The sequence below is a fragment of the Panthera onca genome, chromosome A1 (genome assembly GCF_046562875.1).
Source record: "Panthera onca isolate mPanOnc1 chromosome A1, mPanOnc1 haplotype 2, whole genome shotgun sequence".
NCBI classification, from domain to species: domain Eukaryota; kingdom Metazoa; phylum Chordata; class Mammalia; order Carnivora; family Felidae; genus Panthera; species Panthera onca.
The window spans coordinates 229,074,015-229,094,548 of record NC_138339.1 but is presented as its reverse complement, the minus strand read 5'-3'; the positions used below and the strand labels follow the sequence as shown (position 1 = coordinate 229,094,548).

The 20,534-nt window shown below is 42.1% G+C and overlaps 2 protein-coding genes across 8 annotated transcripts in view; both read right to left on the bottom strand.

Annotated features, from left to right (window-relative positions):
* Nucleotides 1–6,373, bottom strand: part of N4BP2L1 (NEDD4 binding protein 2 like 1) — a 35,010-nt gene extending 28,637 nt beyond the window's left edge. The window contains exon 1 of one of the 4 annotated variants that reach the window (XM_060637410.3): nucleotides 5,948–6,373. In XM_060637410.3, coding sequence (XP_060493393.3) covers nucleotides 5,948–6,126 — 179 coding nt within the window. In that variant the 5' untranslated portion in view covers nucleotides 6,127–6,373. The remainder of the gene's footprint in view (nucleotides 1–5,947) is intronic. The other 3 variants (XM_081795400.1, XM_060637408.3, XM_060637407.3) reach the window with 3 other exon arrangements.
* The window catches only part of N4BP2L2 (NEDD4 binding protein 2 like 2), an 84,868-nt gene that overhangs the window by 170 nt on the left and 64,164 nt on the right, over nucleotides 1–20,534 (bottom strand). For 2 of the 4 annotated variants that reach the window (XM_060637400.3, XM_060637402.2), the window contains 4 exons: nucleotides 17,788–19,544; nucleotides 15,093–15,178; nucleotides 14,074–14,117; nucleotides 11,795–11,972 (listed from right to left, as the gene is read on the bottom strand). In XM_060637400.3, the coding sequence (XP_060493383.1) occupies nucleotides 14,094–14,117; nucleotides 15,093–15,178; nucleotides 17,788–19,544 (1,867 nt within the window). In that variant the 3' untranslated portion in view covers nucleotides 11,795–11,972; nucleotides 14,074–14,093. Of the gene's footprint in view, nucleotides 1–11,794; nucleotides 14,118–15,092; nucleotides 15,179–17,787; nucleotides 19,545–20,534 lie in introns of those variants that run through there. The other 2 variants (XM_078449326.2, XM_060637401.3) reach the window with 2 other exon arrangements.

The following is a 20,534-nucleotide window of genomic DNA, read 5'->3' as shown; positions in this document are numbered from 1 at the left end:
AAGCCTATAGTCCTTATAGTCCTTATTCATCCCAACCTCCAGAGAGAGGTGTTGTAAGGACTCTCAGAAGGAGCTCAGCAGAGAAGCTTAAAACCCACCTTAGGAAAATCATTAAAAATGTAAAAATAACTAGTAGTCTCTCCAAGTAGACTTCAGTGAATAAAGATCTGATATGTCCACCTACCTGATCCTTTATTTTCATATACACAGACTTGGAATACCGCAAACTTTCTATTTTGACCTTGCTTTTATTTATAAGAGCCCTGGCCTCATAAATAAAAATGCATGGCCCAAGCCTGCTGGCCGGGTAGGCAGTGGAGCACAGTATGCTTTGGGCTTTAACCTCTCACTACTACAGTTAGCTAACTTAACTGATCCCTTCTCACTGCTTCCCACACGTCACCGTGTCCGCTTGCAAAGTATACCTTCGTCCTTGCCTCTGTCTTATCATTGTGTCATGTCAGGAAAGCATCCTCTCGCTTCCTTGGAAAGTTTAGTGCCAAAAAATAATGAAACGGTATTTCACTCAGTGGAAAATTTCATGTTATCCAGAGACATGAACAAAAGAAAAGATAGCTGTCGGCAAACATCCTTTGCGCCCGACTGAATCCATGTTGCAAACCATTTGTGACACTGCCAAAGGGAACCGGAACGTGGCAAAAGATGCAACATGTACTAGAGCATGGTTCCTAGACTTTGACTGAGATATAAAGATTTAAAGAAATTCCAGGGAACTGACATAAGGTTGACAACACTTTTCAAATAAGGCCTAAAAACAGAAGGAAAGACCACCCTTTACTCTTGCCATTTCCTTTCAAATGGACAATTTAGTGGTATATCCATGAAATGGAATATTATTCAGCCATAAAAAGTAATGAGGTTCTGATATAGGCTACCACCTACAAGAACCTTGAAAACATTAAGCCAAATGAAATAAACCAGACACAAAAAGACAAATATTGTTATGATTCCACTTACATGAGGTATCTAGAGTAGTAAAATACGTAACAATAGAAAACAGATCAGAGGTTACCAGGGGCTAAGGAGAAGCAGGGATGGGGGGGTTATTGCTTAATGGGTAGAGTTTCTTGAAATAGATACTGGTGATGGTTGCCCAACATCATATAATTAATGCCACTGAATTGCACACTTAAAAAATGGTTAAAATGGCCCCAAAGGGGGGATATTTTCTCACACACACACACACACACACACACACACACACACACATTGCAAAGCATAGAGGGAAACAAATCGTCCACAGATGCTTTCATTGATGTAAGAGGAAAGGATAGATGCAGATCCAGGTGAGTTTTTCAGTGCAGCTGTGGAAACAGATAGTTCTGGATCATCTGCTCAGAGTGAAAGGGTCTTGGGACTGGAATCCTATTTCTTCTATCAACTCGGTACTCCTTTGTGCAGGTTTTGATGTTTCCGGTGATCTGGCTCTGTGTTAACCTAACCAACACATTCACAGATATGAACCGTCCACTCAGTCAAGCCATCCTCCTCACTAGCCTAGAACACCCAGTTCTCCCAATTCATGTCGCTAATCCTTTTTCTTTGTTCAGCCATATCCTCCCCATCGTCAAGGCCAGCTCAATAACCATTCCCACGTGGCAGAGACGATCTCTTCCAGAGTTTTCCTATCTTCCTAACCATCCTCAGTGACCAACCTGGTCTTGAACACCAAAAGCACATAAAATGCTCTTCCCCATCAGAGCTCACTTACCCACAGTAGTGCATTGATTATTGTTTTCCATTTGTTAGTCTTTTGTGAGCTCCTTCTCTTAATCTTATTTATTGAGCAAGTACTAATAGTCTTTTAAGTACCCAGCAAATGCTATTATTGTTGATTAGTGAATAATTAACAAGAGTTAGTATTTATGTAGCCCACGAATTCCACAGTGCTTTCACACATATAATTACAGGATCACTGTTTACCATAGTATCTTAAATCCCCACAAAAAACTTATTAATGAAATATTAGCTCCATTTGAATGAAAAAGACCTGAGGTGTCAAAGAATCAAGTGGCGCATGCTAGTTCATATGCTAATTAATAATTAACAAAATATTTAATAATTACTTGATAACAAAATTAATAACAGTAATTACAATCAATCTTGTGTATTAAAAAAGTCTCCTACTATATTTCCAACTAAGAATAAACCTAGGAAAGATTTTTCATATAGAAAATGACACATTCATCTTGTTATTTAGTAAGTGTTTTGTCACACAACCTGAGTCTATCTAGCCAAGTCATTCCACAAAACTATTTTCAACTTTAAAAAGTTAACAAGTAACACATATTTGTCATAGAAAAATGAGAAAATAAGTCTGGCAGGAAAAGTCCATAATCCTACTATCTAATGTCAACAACCACCAACAGATACCTTTTTACACATTTCATGTGAGTATATGTAGACCCTCTTTCTTTGAACAGAAAATGGGATTTTTTGATAGACAGCTTTGTTATTAGGCTTTTTAACTTAATGAGGGGAATGAATATATTTGCATGTCAAATACATCTATGTTCCCATTAATGACTGCGTGACTTATAAGCTAATCCTCTATTTCTGTATGTTTAAGTTGGCTCACATTTTTTTTCTATCATATAAAAAACTCTGTGATGAACACTCCCCTATATTCATGAGCTTGTCCAATTACTACCTTAGGATGAATTCCTGGAAGTAGGAATTACAGGTCAATGGTAAGAAACTATTTTTGAAATGTTTGTGGTTTGTGTTTTGTTTTGTTTTGTTTTCCATGAAATAGAGGTGATAAAACAGATTTAGGGGGCATGCTAAGTTTTTAGTATTCTGTTGTACTCAAATTTTTTTTAAACCTGGTAAAACTCTGTTTTTTAAATATGTCCAAAGAATTTAAATAGAAGGTTTCAACATTCAAGCCCCTTCAAACTATAAAAACATATTGGTTGAAAAGCATAAAAATCTAACAGTGATTTGGAAGACAAGACATATCCTAATTTCAATAACTTTTATTATTTCTTTAATCAAATGAGAAATAACAGCAGAAAAAGAAGAACCCACATTTGTAAAAACGATCTCCTCCAATTTTTTAAATTTTTATTTTTCGGATTCAAAAAATACATATTCATTATAGAAAATTTGGAAAATACATAGAAGAAAATATGAATTTCCAAGAATCCAACAATACATAAGAGAGCCTTACAGTTTTACTACTTTCCACACATGTGTACTTTTTAACAATTTGCCATTTTCCTTCTCTCGCCCACCCGACGCCCCAGAAGAGAGGCGAAGGCAGGTCCTTGAGGACCACGGCCTGTGACATCCGCCATACCACTCTGTCCTTACTGCAGGCCTCCCTTCTTGCTGAGCTGTGGCCTGGTTCCTTGCTTACTCCCCAGACTGCTTTGTAAATGCACCGCCCACCCCCCAAAGTGCCAAGGCTCCTCTGCCTCCAGAAGTCCCAAGCGGGAGAACTCACAAAGTCAACTTCCAGCTAGCTGCCTGCTTCATTTCAGGGCCAGGCTTCTCCCAAGTGACACCCTGAAGATTTATCTCAGCTGATCAACGTCTGAAGCAGCAACTAATACCTCTTAAAATGTATATAGCACGTTAAAGTTTAGCGAGTTCTCTCACACACATTTAACCTCTGCAAGAGTCTTCTGAAGTGAACAGAGCAGATATCCTTATTTAACAGAGAAGGAAACAAGGTGCAGAGGAGCCGAGGAAAGATCATACATAGCTAGTGAGTGGCAGAGCTTGCACTGGAAGCCATAAATTGACTCCAAGGTCAGAGCTCTTTACCTAGCCGTTAAACCGTGCTTAAGTCTGACAACTAGAAATTAAGAACCAGAAGGGTCTTCAACAGATCACCTCATCTAATCCCTTCTTAGTATTCACACATAAGGAAAATGAGTCCCCGAGAAGCTAGGTGATTGCCGAAAGTCACCAGCTTTCGTGATGAAGAGAATCTAAAGGCACAATCTTCAGACTCCCAGGCCAGTGCTCACGCCAGTCGTCCCTAGAGAGATGTTCTTTAATAAGCTGGTCTCTCATCCGGTGTCTTCTGCTTAGCCAAATGTCAACCAGGAATTAAAATCCTAAAAGTGTAGAATGTTAGAGCCAGAAGGAACCTTAAAGACCACCCAGGCCAACCCACTGACTTTACAGATGAGGAGTCTAAGATCCAGAACCCATGGCTTCTGACATTCAATTGTATGCACTTTCCTTCCAACTCATCCTATCACTTCCCTTCTGAGTAGTTAAAAACAAAATCTGGCCAAAGATGTTTACTTCCTTCTTTGACATTCAGTGTGCCACAGGCCACAGATCAGCAAAGTCAAAGTGAAACTAAATGGGATTTGAATTCAGAAGATACTTAGTTTGTAACAGATGTACCCACCATGACTGTAGCATGAAATATCCAAGTTCTGCTGCGTTCTAAGCAGCCTCCCCCACTCTCTGCCCTCCACCTCCATAACCAGACAGCAGGTCTATTGAAATGTGTGTGTTTTAGGAAAGGGCACCAATGACCCTTTGGAAGTCACCCATCCTTTAATCTGTGAAAATGTAGCAATATTGTTTGGCTAAAGACTTTTACTCCACAAATCAGCCAGGAATCCTGATTAAAGCTGGCAGCACATCACCAAGGCTGTCACAGTTCCCTGACCCAGTGGACCCAGATCCTGCTCTCACCATCTTTGTATCATCTGTGTATCATCCAAATCAGCTCCTGAAAGTATGCTACCTTGATTCTCCTGTAGCAGGTCCACGGTTCTATGGCTAGCCTTCTTTCTCTAATGAGATGGAAAGCTCTTTGAGGGCAAGGCACTACTTCTGCCATTGCCCCTAGCTTCAAGAAACTTGAAGAAGGGTAAACAAAACCATGTGTAAAACCAAGCGCAGTCACAGAGGTGTAAACAGGAAGCCAAGGAGCCCAGAAGAGAGCATCTACTGGTGGGGAGGGGTAGCTGCTGGGTAAGGTAACAGATCCGAGCCTTAAAGGGCTAGTGGAATCAGTCGGGCAAAGGTAGGCGGAAGGCAAGCCAGGCAGGCGGGCCAGCGTCAGCAAAAGCAAGGAGAGAAAACAGTTCAACGTTGCCGGAGCATCAAGTGCAAGGCGGGGAGTGGTGGGAACTGAGGCTGTAGCGGTGGGCCCAGCTCCGAGGCGGCAGGCAACAAGCCCGCGTAATTCGCGCTGACCTGTACGGGGAGGGCCGCTTACGCAATTCGCGAGTAAACGAATTTGGGCGCCCATTACGAGGCTCTGTCAATGACCGCCAGCCGCGGCCGCGCCGGCCCCCTCCCCCTTGCACCTGTGCGCCTTCGCAGCTGCCAAAGCAAACGCAGCGCTGCCTTAATCCGCTAGATTTTCAACGCGGGCCGCACGCCCCCCCCCCCGCCCCCCGGCCGTGGCCACTGCTGCCTTGGGTCCCCCGCCCCCTGGCCCTGTCGCGTCTCCGCTCGGGTTTAAAACGCCTGTTGACGCACTGTGGCGAGTGCCTGCGCGCTAGCGGGCGGCCCCGCGGTTTTCTCTGCAGTCGCCACCGGGGTTCCTGAAGAAGAATCCCTGCGGGCCTCCCGACCCCGGGCTGGGGGCGGCCAAGGCTCCCTCGGCCCGGCTGGCCCGGGGCCTGGCTCGGCGGCCGGGCAGGGGCCGGTGCCATCTGGGGCTTGCGCAAGGCGCAGTGCCGAAATCCGTTCTCCCGGGAAAGCGCAGCATGGAAACAAACAGGACGGGCCGCCCTCCTCTCCCGGCCCGCGGCCAGGCGGGCACCGGGGACGGCGCGGGCTCCCCCGCAGCCGGGCTCGGGCCGGGGCCGGGGCCAGGACCCCGGGCGGCCGCGGCGGCGGCGGCGGCGGCGGGGGGGGGGGGGGGGGGGGGCACGGGCGGAGCGGCTCGGGGCAGGGGCTCGCTCGGCCGGGGTCCGCGCGCCGGCGCCCAGGCCGATGTCATTACCTGGCCAGTGTAGTTTTCCCCGAGCCCGGGAGGCCTCGCAGGAGGTAGAGATGTTTCCTAAAGCTGTGGCGGCGCGGAGGTGTCCCACGCGGGGGCGGCGGGGCCGGCGGCCGAGGTTGCTGCTGCTGCTGCTGCTGGAGGCTCAGCCTCCCAAAGGATTCAAGAAAACTCTCCTCCATGGGGTGGGGGCCGGCTGCGAGAGCCCCGGGTTTCCTTTCCTGAAGTCACGGTCTTGGCCAAAGCTGTTGTTTTTGTGGCTCTCCGGCCATGTGATAGATGGAGGGGCGGGCGCTCGGAGGCCAGCCCCTCCTTCCCACCCGACTGAACCGCGCTGGGTGGGAGGGGGCGTCCCTACCTGGAAAGCTGGGGACGCTGGGAGACTGGCAGCCAGGAAAACCTGAGTGACGCGCTCTCCCCGAGCCGCCCCCCACCCCCGCCCGCCCCGCTCTCGGACTCCCTCCCTTGCCTCTAGGTGCCCTTCGCCCAGTGGCGGGAGGGCCTGTCTGTTGGGACACTGGGACACTTCCCCCGGGCCGCCCGCCGTTGAAGTCAGGCTCTCTGCAACAGCCCTCCTCCACCCCACCCCCGACTGGCCTAGACCTTGAAAGTGAAATAATTTTAGTTGACGATTACAGAACGTGAACAGCATTTTGAATAGTTAACAGTAAAGTCCATTGTCCTCCCCAATTTGTGAGCACCAATATCTGGCTAGTGTCCCAGCTGCTAACACCACTGTCCCGGGCCTCTATCGTTTTTGGTTTTTTTTTTTTTTAATCCTTCTTTATCAGCCTGCCAAAAAAAACATTCTTAGAAAGCTTTGCTGCCTCAACATAACTTTAAGTCTCTCCATTGGAAAAAGCACCCCTTAAAACTCAGATTGATCTATCAATAGTAGCATAAACTGGGGCTCACGGGAAGGAAAGACCGTATTGCTCTGCTTCCATCTGAAAAGACATGGCCTCCCCAGGAAAAGGAGCAGTCTACGGAAATCCTTTCTAGGGAAGTATCCAGAATGGAGTTCTAAGTTCCAGGAACTGGTGAGCACCAGTTGGTTGATCACCATAGCACTCTCCAGTATTTCACACTCAAGAGTGTGACAGAGCGATCCTATTTTTTGAACCAAAATTCAAGATGCATGGACTGAAAGAGACAATATTAAAAATACCATGCTGGAAACCAGATCCAGGAGGTATGGTGGCTTTGGCTGTAATAATTATTGTAAAGCAAATACATTTTGCTTTTGGCAGCCAAGGTATGAAAATTTTGAAAAGGAATTGTGAAGAAAAGCAACTTGCTTCTTAAACAAAATCCAGAGATTTCACAAGAAACTTTGGAAGGAAGGCCCAAGTAGGGAGGGGCTCTGTGCTGAGAATCCAACCTTGGGATTCCCCTGGAGGGGTGGGGGCAGGGAGATGAGCTGCTTGCTCTTCCTTGAAAATCCCTTCCTAGAATCGGAGGTAGGATCTTGACACTGCTGAGAAACATGAGAATTTCAAAAGCTGCTCTACATTATTAGGGGAAAACCATAAGGAACAGAGAACACACATGACTCATAAAAATAGCGATGCTTTCATGTACATACCCCTTACTTCTGTGTGTTCTATCATACTTCTTACCAGAGTGTTTTTGCCCAGCCTCAAATACTACCCTTTTCGTTCTAGACTTGCACTATCCAAAACGAGTACCACCAGCCACAGGGGGCTGTTGAGCACTTGAAATGTAGCTAGTACAAACAGAGATTAAAATACACACTGAATTTTGAAGGGGCAGTATGAAAAAAAGGTAAAATATCTCAGTAATTTTTATATCGATTATGTGTTGAAATGATAATATGTTGGGTGCATTGGGTTAATATGTTATTAAAGTTAATTTCATTTGTTTCTTTTTGCTTTTTTAATGTGGCTACTAGAAAAGTTTAAATTACACGTGTGGCTGGGGTGCTTCTATTAGTGCTGCATAAGACCTCCATCCACTTCTATGTTCCTCTACAGAGGGGGGCCCAGGCAACGTGGGATGGGGCACAGGAGGACACACAGCTTTGGGGTCTAGAGGTTTTGGCACAAGGAATCTGCAGGGTCTGTGGCAGATGGAACTACCAAGTAGAGGCTGGGAAATACGAGTGTGCTGTTCAGAAGACGGGTCTGAGCTAGAGACAGAGTTTTGGAAATCCTTGCCCTATGAAAAGAAGACAGACAATAGAGCAGACGGCTGAAGAGGGGGGCCAGGAGACACCAGCATTTGAGGGCTGTGTCTCTGAAGGGCATCTGCCAAAGGAGAGTGTGAGAGAATGGTCAGCCAAGCAGACAGAACTCGAAGGTAGAGAGAGGTGTATGGAGGCCCAGGGAGAAGGAGCTTCAGGAGCAGAAAATGGTCAGCAGTACCTGGAAGGGACCCTAGACACTTTTCCTTTCCCTCAAACCCCACGTTTAACTAGTCAACAAGTTCTGGCTGTTCTCTCCGATTTATTCCTCAAAACCACCCTGTTTAAAGCTATCTGTCTGTGTATCTGTTTCCTCCCACTAGACCGTAAATAGAAACGGTGTCACCCTTGCCACCCCAAGATCTAACAAAATAGCCTGACATTCGGAAGATGTATGGGTCCACAATTGTAATGTGGACCTAAACTACTTTCTCCACAGGTAGGTGTGACGGTGATAATGTCAGCTAAGGAGCAGTCGGTAAACATATGGACAGATCTGAGGGCCAGCTTGCTGTTAGCCTGCATTCAAATCTTTCCTGGTTCTATCTAGGTGCCAGCCTCCAGAGAGCTGGGCTACCCTCCAAGTCAGAGGACCCCTGTGATAACACTCCTTAGTGCCCTCATCTCAACCAACCAACTCTTGAGCTCTGGGGTTTCGTTCCATTTCTCGCTTACGTGATGACCAGCACAGTCCCACTTTGCTGCACCAGAAACCATTACGAAGACAGATGTAAAGAAAACTGTAGGTCATTTTCGGCAAATGAAGATACATTCAAATGTTTCTCTAATTGCCACTGTTTAAAAGACATGGAAAAATGAGGAGGTACACAAGAGGGGCTACTGAAAACCAGGAACTTAACCCTCAAACCTACGGTTCCAAATAACCCAGGATTTGGAATGCTTGATTATGAATCGGCCCCAGGTTTCCACCCCAGAGATGCCAAGATGGCAGAAAGTCTGAAGCCAGGATGGAGCTTCCCAAGACCCTTTAACACCGTAGAGCCATTTCAAACATGTAGGCAGTAGCTCTCGCAACTCTCTAGTCCTGTGTCTCTTCTTTCCCTACCAAGAATTATCTAATTTTTTTACTCAAAAACATACATTAGTCTTATCTCCATGTGTATTCCTCTTGTTATATAAGTGGTATGCATGGACAGGACAGGAAAGACGTCTACCTTTGCCTGCTTAACTGTTTCTGCGGCAGACTCCTGATTGTTCTGGCGCCTCCAGCTTGCACCTGCTGTCACCTTTCTGCATAATCTGACCAGTGAGAAGTAGGACCTTGTCCTCCTCTCTTCTCACACTGCTCCCTCCCTGCTCTTCTCTTCTCCTTCCCCTAGAAGCCACGTGGAGGCTGAAGGAAGCTAGAAGTTAGGGGAAGGGGGACAAGGGAAGAGAAGTCATGTGGCCTCTGTGTTCCACCTGGCTGAACTGACAGAGGAAATGCACAGGACTCTGGTGGCCTGGGAGAGGCCCGCCACCGCAGAATGTTCTCTGGACAAGGCTGTGCCCCACCTGCTTCTGCCTCCCTGCCTCCCACATTCCATCCATTACTCTTTTCAGTGCCACACCCCTCCCCCAAGGGGAGGACCATATCTTTTCCACAGCATCTATGTGCCTCTGTACACAAGGGCACTTGAGGATTATAAGCTTTGAGGAGGAAGCCTGGGAGCAGAAGGGTAGCCCCAGCCCATTTTTCTAAAGCTCCATTCTGGAAATTAGGGCAAGATAATAAAGACAGTGCCTGGGAAAAACTAGGGACATTCTGGAACCCAAATACAAGCCTGGGTAGATGGTCAGCCGGTTTGTACCAATACAGCATAAAGGTGTTTCAGAACGGGTCACTACTTATGCTACACTCATTGTTAAAATATTTTTGTTAATTTTGTTAATGTTTATTTATTTTTGAGAAAGAGAGAGACAGAATGTGAGCAGGGGAGGGGCGGAGAGAGAGAGGGAGATACAGAATCTGAAGCAGGCTTCAGGCTCCGAGCTGTCAGCACGGAGCCTGACACGAGACTTGAACTCACAAACCTCAAGATCAGGACTTGAGCTCAAGTCAGACACTTAACCAACTGAGCCACCCAGACGCCCCTCTCATTGTTAAAATATTCATAACAATACCCTTGGATAAGGGATGGCAGTGTGGATTCTAATGTATTCATTAGAAATCCATAAATGCCGCTGGTGAAGGCCTCTAGGAGAGCAAGGGTTTGCCAGATGTCAGAATCCCCTCCGTAGCTACCTGGGCTTGGACCCTGTTGCTGGTCAGCTCCTCCCTGAAATCATCCCATCCTGGGCCAAAGGCAAGTCCAGTTTCACAGTGGCTCTGAGAGCAAGACTCTTACGGAGTTCAAGCAAACACTGAAAACCCTGGTTTCTGTCTGGAACAGACCCACCATCTAATAGAAAGATAAACTAAAGCTGCATGAAAGAAGCGTAAGAAAAAGCACAGCTATTTTAAATAAAGCACTTAATTCCTAATAACTATGGCAGATGGAGCACAAATATTTAACTTCCACTCCCTCCTTGAAACCCCACTAAAATGTAAGAGGTTTTTTTTTGGGGGGGGGGCAGTTAGTTTGTTATTATTTTTAAGCATAAATTATAAGAAAAAAGACAGAATATCACAGTAACAAAAATTTGAAAACTAGAAAGCAAAGACCAAGTGTTAATTTGGCAAAAACAAATAAACAAACAAACCCAAGCCCCCCCAGAAATCCCCTGAGTTATAGAAAGCCATGAGTCAACACAATTTACCCTGCATAACCCATAAAATTTCAGGCACTAACTAGAAGATTTGGGGCTAGAAGTGGGCTTTAGCAGGCAGGTCAGTAGAAAGTCTGCTTGGGAAACAAACATCCAGAGTCAGGCAATTGCTTATCCCCTTGAGAAGCCCAGAGGTTTATTCCCTGGAGAAGATCAGACAGTATAGATAGGGTGGAGTAGGAAGTAAGATAAGACAGATCCTCCCTTTCTGAAAATAGAGGGATTAGGTAAATGCCTACTTGTTGCATAATCACCCCCTCATTTCTGTTTTTCAAATATGAATTTTCCTATTTGAAGACTGGTCAATACAAGTAAACTAAAACAGAATTTTGAAAGATGGTGCAATTTTGTAGATGGTACAAGACCCACGATCCCTAACCAACACCCCTGAGGTCAGATATGTTTCAGAATTCAGAAAGCACCTGTTTGCCTATTGAAGGTACACAGTATGTGTGTATGTGTATATATATAACCTCACATTCTGAGTGGGGACTGAGCACCCCATGGCAATTACCCCGTGGTAATTAAACACATTCATATTTCAGCAACGAAATGTATGAATGGTCACACTAGGTAGGATAAATAAGGAGTAAAATTAACCTGTTTGGGCCAAGTTTTGCTGCCAAATTAGTTTTAATGCCAAGCTTATAAGAAACAAAACAAACTAAAAATAACTTGTGATTTTCAAAGCCTTTTCAATTTCAGAATTTGAGAAATGGAATCATGGACCTATACTTGGATATAAGGCCTACCCTTCCATCCTGATGCAATTTCAAAACAAACTACTAAAGTTTTCTGTGCCTTATTTTCTTCCATATAACAAATTAAAATAGGGCAAATATCTTCAAAATTAGATAATAAAAAGTTCAAGTTGTTACCTCTTTTGTTGAGTTTTTTATTATTCAGATAACTAATCAAGAATGGTTGGACAGATTATCCAAACCAATTTTGGTATCCAATGAGTGTATCGTTGAAAATGATCCTTTGGGCGGGCACTGGGCACTCTTTCTTGACGATTAGGGTCTTCAACAGCACGAGGAGGACTGGAGAATTCAACTACAAAAAAAAAAAAAAACACAAAACACAAGCCAAACAAGTCTAGAGAAAATGGTGACATATACAGAGTCTGGTGTCAGTTTCCCAGGCTCTTTCCATATTTAAATAAGCCATTACCCTGGTATCTAGGCCTTTACTCTGGCCCCACAATCCCCACACCCTGCTTGGTCCTGTCTCGTTGGAGAGTCAGTGTCCCTCACAATGCCCAACCTTCTGTCTCTAAATCCAAATCTGTTCTCTGCCTCATTCCCTGAGGATCCAGCTATTTACATTATAAAGTTAATAATAAATACACTAATTCATGCAAATGTGTTACCACGTTTATTAAGTCAATGTGTTGCTCTCCTAGGTAACACAATTTCTATTTTGCCTGGGACATTTTAAAGATGATGCTCTAACCCAAGGAGGTATTTAAAGAAATGGAATTAACCCTTCTAAGAGCCTATTATTTTTCAGGCACTATGTTAAGGACTTTGCACAATTATTTCGCTTAATCCTCATTTAATATTCCCATGACAGTTTGCTATTATAAATCTATCTTCTACACATGAACAGATTGAGGCTCTGAGAGGATAATTTGTTTAAGGTTACACAGCCAGTCAGCAATAGATTCAGGATGGGAACCCATTCTCCTTCCAGCACCCTGCCCCACCTCCTTATAGGAGTGACACTAAACACCCTAGCCACCAGCAGGAAGAGAATTTTGAAATAGGCAGGGACTTGTAGTTCCCAAAGCCAACCACATTCACCTGCAACTTCCCTCCTTATACATTTCTATCTACCCCTTGAGGTCCACTAATCAGTACATTATGCCAAACACAAAACAGGGAGGCATGTTCTCATTAGAATTGTAAAAAAAAAAACCAAAAAACCTGTACATAGACATAACACTCATCAAGTTCCCCAACAAGAAAAGATGAATAATTAATAATTAGGGGTGACTGCTCTGCAGGAGACCAGAGGGCAGTTTAGCAAAGATGGAAGAGGATGGTCCAGGAAGTGTCCTTGACACAAAACATCCAAATTTAGCTGACAGAAAAGACCCCAAGTTGGCCACAGCCAAATATGTCCATTCTTGTCACACGCTGCTTATAGTGGTGTCACGTTGGGGCTGCCATATGTGGAGGGAGGTGCTGGGGGGGGTGGGAGGGAAAACACTCCCTTCCTAACTTGGTCCTAACGTAAACGCCATGGCAGTTTTCACTGCTATAGCCTCTGTCTATAGTACAATGCTGAAATTGAGGCAACACAATATTTGTCAAATGAATAAGTGAATTTCTTTACCTCCTTTCTCTGGAATTCCTCATAGCCTCGTATCCTTTCTCAGACTACTTTTATCCCACGTTTTCAGGTGGCCCCTTCAAATCCCTAAACTCTTCTCCCAAACCTCTTGTCCTTCTCCTTCTTCTTGCAGCAGAACCAGTTTTAAAACAAACAAAAACATTTTTTACGGAGTATATGTATATTTCTAGCAGAGGAATGGAAACAGAAACCTCTTAGAAATACGAGTTAAAATGAAGAAAGAAAACATATGGGTAAATGCAGAGTGCATTCAATTCTTATCAAATGCAGACACATATACACTAAAATCATAGCAGCTGTGTTTATTTCATAATTTAGGCATTTTGAAAAAAGTGCAATGTATTTATTTTAATGTCAGCTTGATGTCAAGTTTAAAATATAACATGAGTTTGTCTCCATGTTTTACCTCCTTTCCTAGAGAATCTCCTAATATTTAAATATAACCTATATCCCTAATTCCCAGCTCTCGTCACATAACAATCTGGGGCAAAGGGACGGGGGTGGTAATCCCTCATAAACTGTGTGTTAACAGAACGCTCTAAAATATGTTCTAACCAATAAAGTTGGCAAATAAATTTGGTAACAACCATCTAAGCTTTGTTGTATTTCACAAAAAGATCTACATTTAAAGGAAATAGAAAATCACATGTGCACTGGCACACAGGGTTGCTATGGTAACAGACTACATTTTTTTATATTTACTCTTCAAATTGCAGTACATGGAGCTATTATAACCAAATAATGTCAACATCCACTGCCTTCTGATTGTACTGAGGTCTCTGGAATAAGTTGTACTTACGGTTCCAGAAATTCTCATTTTTAACCAATCTTCTTCTGTCTTTTCTAGAAATTATAATTAAAATACATATAATAATGATTAATATTTGGCATTGGGGTTAAGACTGCATCATTTAACTCATGTAGGAACAGTCTAAAAATAGCAAAATAAACCTAATAAACACAAATGTCCATTTTAATGTTTAAAGTATGGGGGGGGGGGTGAGTGTGTGTGTTTAGGTAGCAATAAGTTCTCCATGGGGAATGAAGAGAAATAAGTTTAGAAAAATGTATTTGGTTTTATAACTGGGCACACCAAACCTACTTTTCCCACGGCTGTGCTTTTATGAACAGTTAAGAAATACCTACTATCCTGTGATATATAATTTTGTTTCACTAAACCTTGTTTTTACCATTTATCTCAAAATAATACCCTTAGCATTGCCTCCAGGCACATTTAAATCACTATCAACTAATGTAAACCCTCTCCCCATTATGTTATATAGTGTGCTACCTTTTCTAGAATTTCTATTACCTTTCTAACTTTCCCCACCAGTCCTCCTCCAGCTACCTGGAAAATTTACAGCCCATCAGAATAGTTATGCCTCTCACCGTAGACCAACAGAAAACACCAATAATGAGGTGCTTCCAAGCCAAATAAATATGAATCTAATTTGTAGCTGTTACTCTATCATAACAGGGTAAGACTGAGGGCTAGACAGGAGAAAAGATGTAATGAAGAATAAAAAACTCTCCTAAAACGGGCACCTCAGTTATCCACAATAGGCCCTTATACCAGTCTACTCTACAGCAAAATTAGGGAATTAAATGCAACTTTATCTTGGGACTTATTGAAAAAACATGCATATATTAGCTACCTATCCACATGTATTCTTTCTCTAATTTAATATAAGGGATATAGCCCTTCATATTACATCTGATGAACAGGTTTTCTCTGTGTGTGTGTGTGTGTGTGTGTGTGTGTGTTGTTTTAAAGAAACCAGTTGGAGAAGGTCTTCTTTGAAAGCCATAAAAATATACCTCTACTGATATTTTCCACTGCAAATAGATCATCTTCAGTGTCTTCCAGTCAAGGGAAACCACACAGTCATCAGGCAACAAAGATTCTGTGAAAATAAAAGGGAACAAATTTCATCTGTAGTGTCATACAGATTTTTACCCTACATGTGAAGATCTGCAAACGTGATTATTTGGACTGATATAATAGTAAAAGCCCAGTTTGGAAAATACTTCACTGATGGCTAGAGCAGGAGTTAGTGCGTCTCAGGACTTTATTAGTAAACACTATCCTCACTCATGTAAAACAATATGAACCATAGTTCATATTCTCATTAAGTATAAATACATATATCAATAATACATACATAATATTATAACATATGTAACACACATTATATATGATAGCTTCAAGTGGTACTGGCAGAGGGCATAGAACTTAGGTCATCCTTTCCTGTGACGTGTATGAACAGTACAACTATAGCAAGTTTAGTCTTCTTGCAAATGTTTCCTTCCACATGAGAGTGTCGGGGGAAAAAATCCTCACAGACAATTAATGATGTTCATAAATTTAAAAAAAAAAATCCTCACAGACAATTACGATGCTCATAAATTAGTCCAAACACTGACACATACATATCAGCCATACCAAACCACACAAAATATTTTTTCTATACTCATATAAGCCTGGCAACATAGATAGTTTGGTTTCTTCAGGCCTATGTGGCTTTACTATCTAATCCCACTGTGTCTACAGAACTCCTAAGGCTAGGATTCATTTGGGTTCCCTGCCCTATTTAGAAGGCCACCGGCCACAGATACAGCAGAGCTTCCCTTGTCCAGCCTGGCCAAACAAATCAGCTGACAATTTCCACCCTCAGTTTCCTCCTCGCCTTTTTTAAGCACCCGCCACATCCAAATGTGAAATTCTTTCCCTCTATTTTTCTTTTAAGCCACATTTGTATAAGAACTGCTTATAATTCACTTCCACATTGAAGTCATCCCCCCAAAACCATAACCCCATATGCTCTTCAACATCCCCTTAAGCACTGCTAACTAACCTCACTCATAAAATATTCATAAGCTTGTCATTTATATTTTCTATGTGCAATAATTTTGTTTTGTGTTAGTCTTATCTCCCCATTTAGAAGGTAAGCTATTTGATGAATGAGGTCTATTTCCTCTAGAAAGCTTTCCAAAGCTTAATTAATGGATGCTTGATCATTATTGCTGATTATGACGGTATTGTGCATTCAAAGGCGCAGGTTTAGGATCTTTCACACGAGTGTCTTCATGCTTTCTGATGCTGATCCAAGGCAGTGATTGTTAATCTTTTTGAGTCAAGTGCTGCCACGTCCCCCTCCCTTGCTCCAGAAGCTGACAAAATCTATAGACTTTCTCAGAAAAAACAGTTCAAAGTGACACAAAAATAGTTGCACATAATTTTAGAATATGGACCTAGGACTAAGACCTTTTAAATGACTAAAATGACTTCATTTATCTTTTAAAATTCCCTAAATTTTAATTAAATTAACTAAATTAATTAAATTGATCTTTAAATTGGTATGTTTCTTTGGTGCATCTAGAAAGATAGCATACTGCACCAAACGGCTAAGATGTGATTATTCACAAAGTTTACAAAAATGATAAACATAACACTAGAACCTCAAGAGCAGGTGAATAATTGTGACTCACTCGCGCTGAGACTTAGCCAATCTTGGGTCTGGGTTCTGGGCACCAATTTTGTTCACAACAGCAGAAGTTTAAGAGCAAAGTAAACAACTCTGGAATGAGCTGTGAGCCAGGAGCAGGGCCCAGGCAGCTGGTAGGTGCAGAAAAGAAAAAGTATCAGGAAGATAGAGGAGAACTTCAGGGATTGGAGCTTTGACTTCTTGGCTCTTACAATTTCTGTCCTCAAGGAAGGGGACACATTCAACTCCATGAAATCGCTTAACACATGCAATTGACTTACAGATAAGGAAAAATTGGGATATGAGTTAGATTCCCTGTTTAAGACATTTAGCATCTTAAATATATTTATTATTTAGAGGAAATTTACTTAGAATTTTACTTAGAATATTAAAATTTCATGTGTTTTATTCACAAGTGGATTTTTCATGTGTTTTATTCACAAGTGGATTTTTCATTTCCAAAAACAACAGCAGCTGGAAGGAACTTTTCAAGTCAACCAGTCAGACTCTGTAATCTTCTTTTCAGTATCCTTCTCAGTCTTTAAAAATTAAACTCAACTTATTTCAGAGGATATGTTTTCATCATTTAATCTTCACTGTCCCCCCACCTTACTATTCTCATATCTATGAGCCATACCATGGAGGAGAAAGGAAAGGATCATGCTCCAAACAATGGAAATGTATAAAATAGATTTTTAAAAAAAGGAGGGGGGAACCCATCTCTATTTGTTATATAATTACTGTTTGCCTGTCTCATCCTTTGTTCTTCTCAATATCTATTTATACTGAGAATCCAAGTATTCTAAGTGCTCAAAGATATTTAAGACTATGGTTCCTGGAAGTGGAGGCAGGCACATGACTCTGAAGGTCAAGCACCATTTGCTATGGGTCCTTTACTTCCATTGCTGAAAAGCATCACAAGATCAATTAACTGCATGAAATCACTAATGCAAGGTAGAAACATTTCAAAAAATTACTCATATATGTTAAACTGGACTTTTTGTTTGTAGCAAGTAAACACAATTTACCCATTGGAACTCCAGGGGATCCAAAAAGCTTTACCAGTTGAAAGGCAAACCCTTGTGATAATTGTAGTTCAAGGGAATCAAAGCCAGTGCTCGTCAAATCTTGGTTATCTTCAGTTTGTAAGAACTGTAATGGCTTAGGTTCTTCCCATGTCTTCAGCTTTTCATCAAAACTTTCATTTAAAAAGTGAAGATCAGAAGTGACCCTAAAAGAGTACAAAGTATCAGATTGGCTACTTAAAATTTCTGAAGAACTAAACCCTAGGTCATGTAGTTGGTCATCTACCCTTGTCTGAGATTTGAAAGTCAAAGATGGTTTCTTGCTCGTAAAAGATACCATCCAAAAGCTGAAGGTATACTGTAGCACAAGAGAAGGAATAGGGTTTTTATAAAAGTACACAGAGCGCCTTAGTCTACTAAACGGCAGGTAATGAGAATAAGACTGTCTACCAAAATTTAAAGGAGGATCTTCGAAAACAGCAAAGCAAAACCATGATGGATGATGATCAAAGGTCATAAGTTTTTGCTTATTCTCCTCTATATTGTTTATTTCTGAGATTCTATCTTTTTCTTCTTCCAAAATAATTTTTAGTCCACGGCTTTCTGTTACCACGCCACATTCCCCACTTTCTTTTACACTGATATATCTCTGTCCCAGTAAGTTAAAGTTTGGTGCCAAATTGAAAATCCTTTTCTCCCTCCTTTTCTTATTCTTTGTTGAGCATAAGTCACTCTTTGGGATATGCAGGTTAGGCAAGCAGCTTCTAAAGACATTTGTTTCTGTTTCTATGATTGAATCTATATTCTCAGTGGGAGGTGACAAATCTTCATTTTCTATCAACAGCTTCTCCTCTACCAGTGTTTCTGGACCGCTTCCTGGTCCTGAAGTTCCTTCAGAAGTGGAGATCAACTTAATCAATTGTCCCCTGCTGTCCGGAGAGGCCAGCCTTTGCCATCTCTCTCTCTTTGGTCTTTGTTCACATATAAACTTATGAGGTCCTTCAGGCCAGCTCCCAAAATAGGGTTGCCTCTCAGAGCTCAGCTGTAATTCTTCATCAGAAAAATTGTTTGAAGAAAAAGCCCAATAATCGTTTTTAGCTGTATTTACTCCTTGTTCCTTTCTTAAACTTTTATCTGAAGTTCTGGATCCATATCGATTGCACAGAAATGTTTCATTCAGGAGTCTTTTATCTACCCTCTCTCTCTTCTGCATCAATGAGCATGGGATGGACGCAGATCCACCCTGGACGTCTGACGCTGTGGGATGCCTACTTCCAGTGTGCTTTCCTACATTCGTGCCAGACCAGTCATCACTTGCCATGCAGGAAAGACTCTGAGTCATTGTCGGGCAAGTGACAGCGTTTTCATGCGGCATCGATGACATATTTGGAAACAAATCATCGTGTTCTTTAGGGAGGTAATTTTTTGGTGTATTGTCCAGCTCAACTGCAGACATAACATTTGGAAAACCATCTTCGGGATGTATGCTTCTCCATATTTCATCTTGGTGGCTATTTACTAAACCTCTTAGTTCATGTCCCAGTCCACCAGTGAAGGTGCACGCCGATTCTCTGTTGGTGTCTTCCAAGTCTTCCTCTGCACTCTGAGAGGGGTCCTGGTCTCCTGGTGTATAACTTAAGGTTTCAAATGGGTTTTCTCCCATGATTTTACCATGACTGTTCTGCTTTTTACTTCTTTTTCTGCTTCTCTTCTGCTTGTTTTTGCTGAACCTGGGCCCAGTTTTCTTCAAATCGCTTTCTCTGAAATATAACAAAATTAAGGACATTTATAACTTAATTTTTTGTATAACACTAGCAAACTAAAACATTGTACTCTTAATGTGAAAAGTTACAAATCATTAGGACAAGAGATTCTAAAGTGTGCATGTACTTTGTAGTATATTTTTAAATTACTTTTAAAAAGAGATATACTTTCTCTAAGTTAAAAATGAGTACATTTTGGGGTGCCCGGGTGCCTCGGTCAGTTGGGTATCCAACTCTTAATTTAGGCTCAGGTCATGATCTCATGGTGCATGGGTTCGAGTCCCATGTCGGGCTCTGGGCTAGATGGCACAGGGCCTGCTTGGGATCCTCTCTCTACCTTTCTCTCTCTCTCTCAAAGTAAATAAATAAACTTAAAAAACGTTTTAAATGAAAATAAAAATAAATGAGTACACTTTGAGAAAGTTACAACTCATTTCCACATACCTGTTTCATAAACCAGTAACTTTATGAAAACTTAATATGTCCCTTGAAACAAATATTATTATATATGTGAAACATTTTATACATACACACATACATATACCTACACACACATATAAATACATATATACATATGCATACATAAACCAAGATGTTTATTGGTACATTTATATATTTTTTTCTTTTTTTTTTTTTTTTGAGGGGGGGGTAGTGATATTCTTCTAATTGCCTACCTAGCCATGGCTCTAAACGAGACGTTCCACCACTATTTTGTGGGGTGTTTGTAAATGTGTCAGGTATTTTTGTGGTCACAATGACTGGAGATGTGTTACTGGCACTTGGTACTGAGGCCAGGGACGTTTAGCATCCTATGATGCCAGGGACAATTCCACAGTAAAAAAGTATCCCATCCAAAGGAACAATAGTGTTCCCCAAAAGTTTGCAGCTCCCCTAAATTGAAGATTAACTTTGATCCTAACAGAAAAGAGAGGATTTAGAACATTTTCTAATTTAAATTTGTTTAATGTTTATTTATTTTTGAGAAAG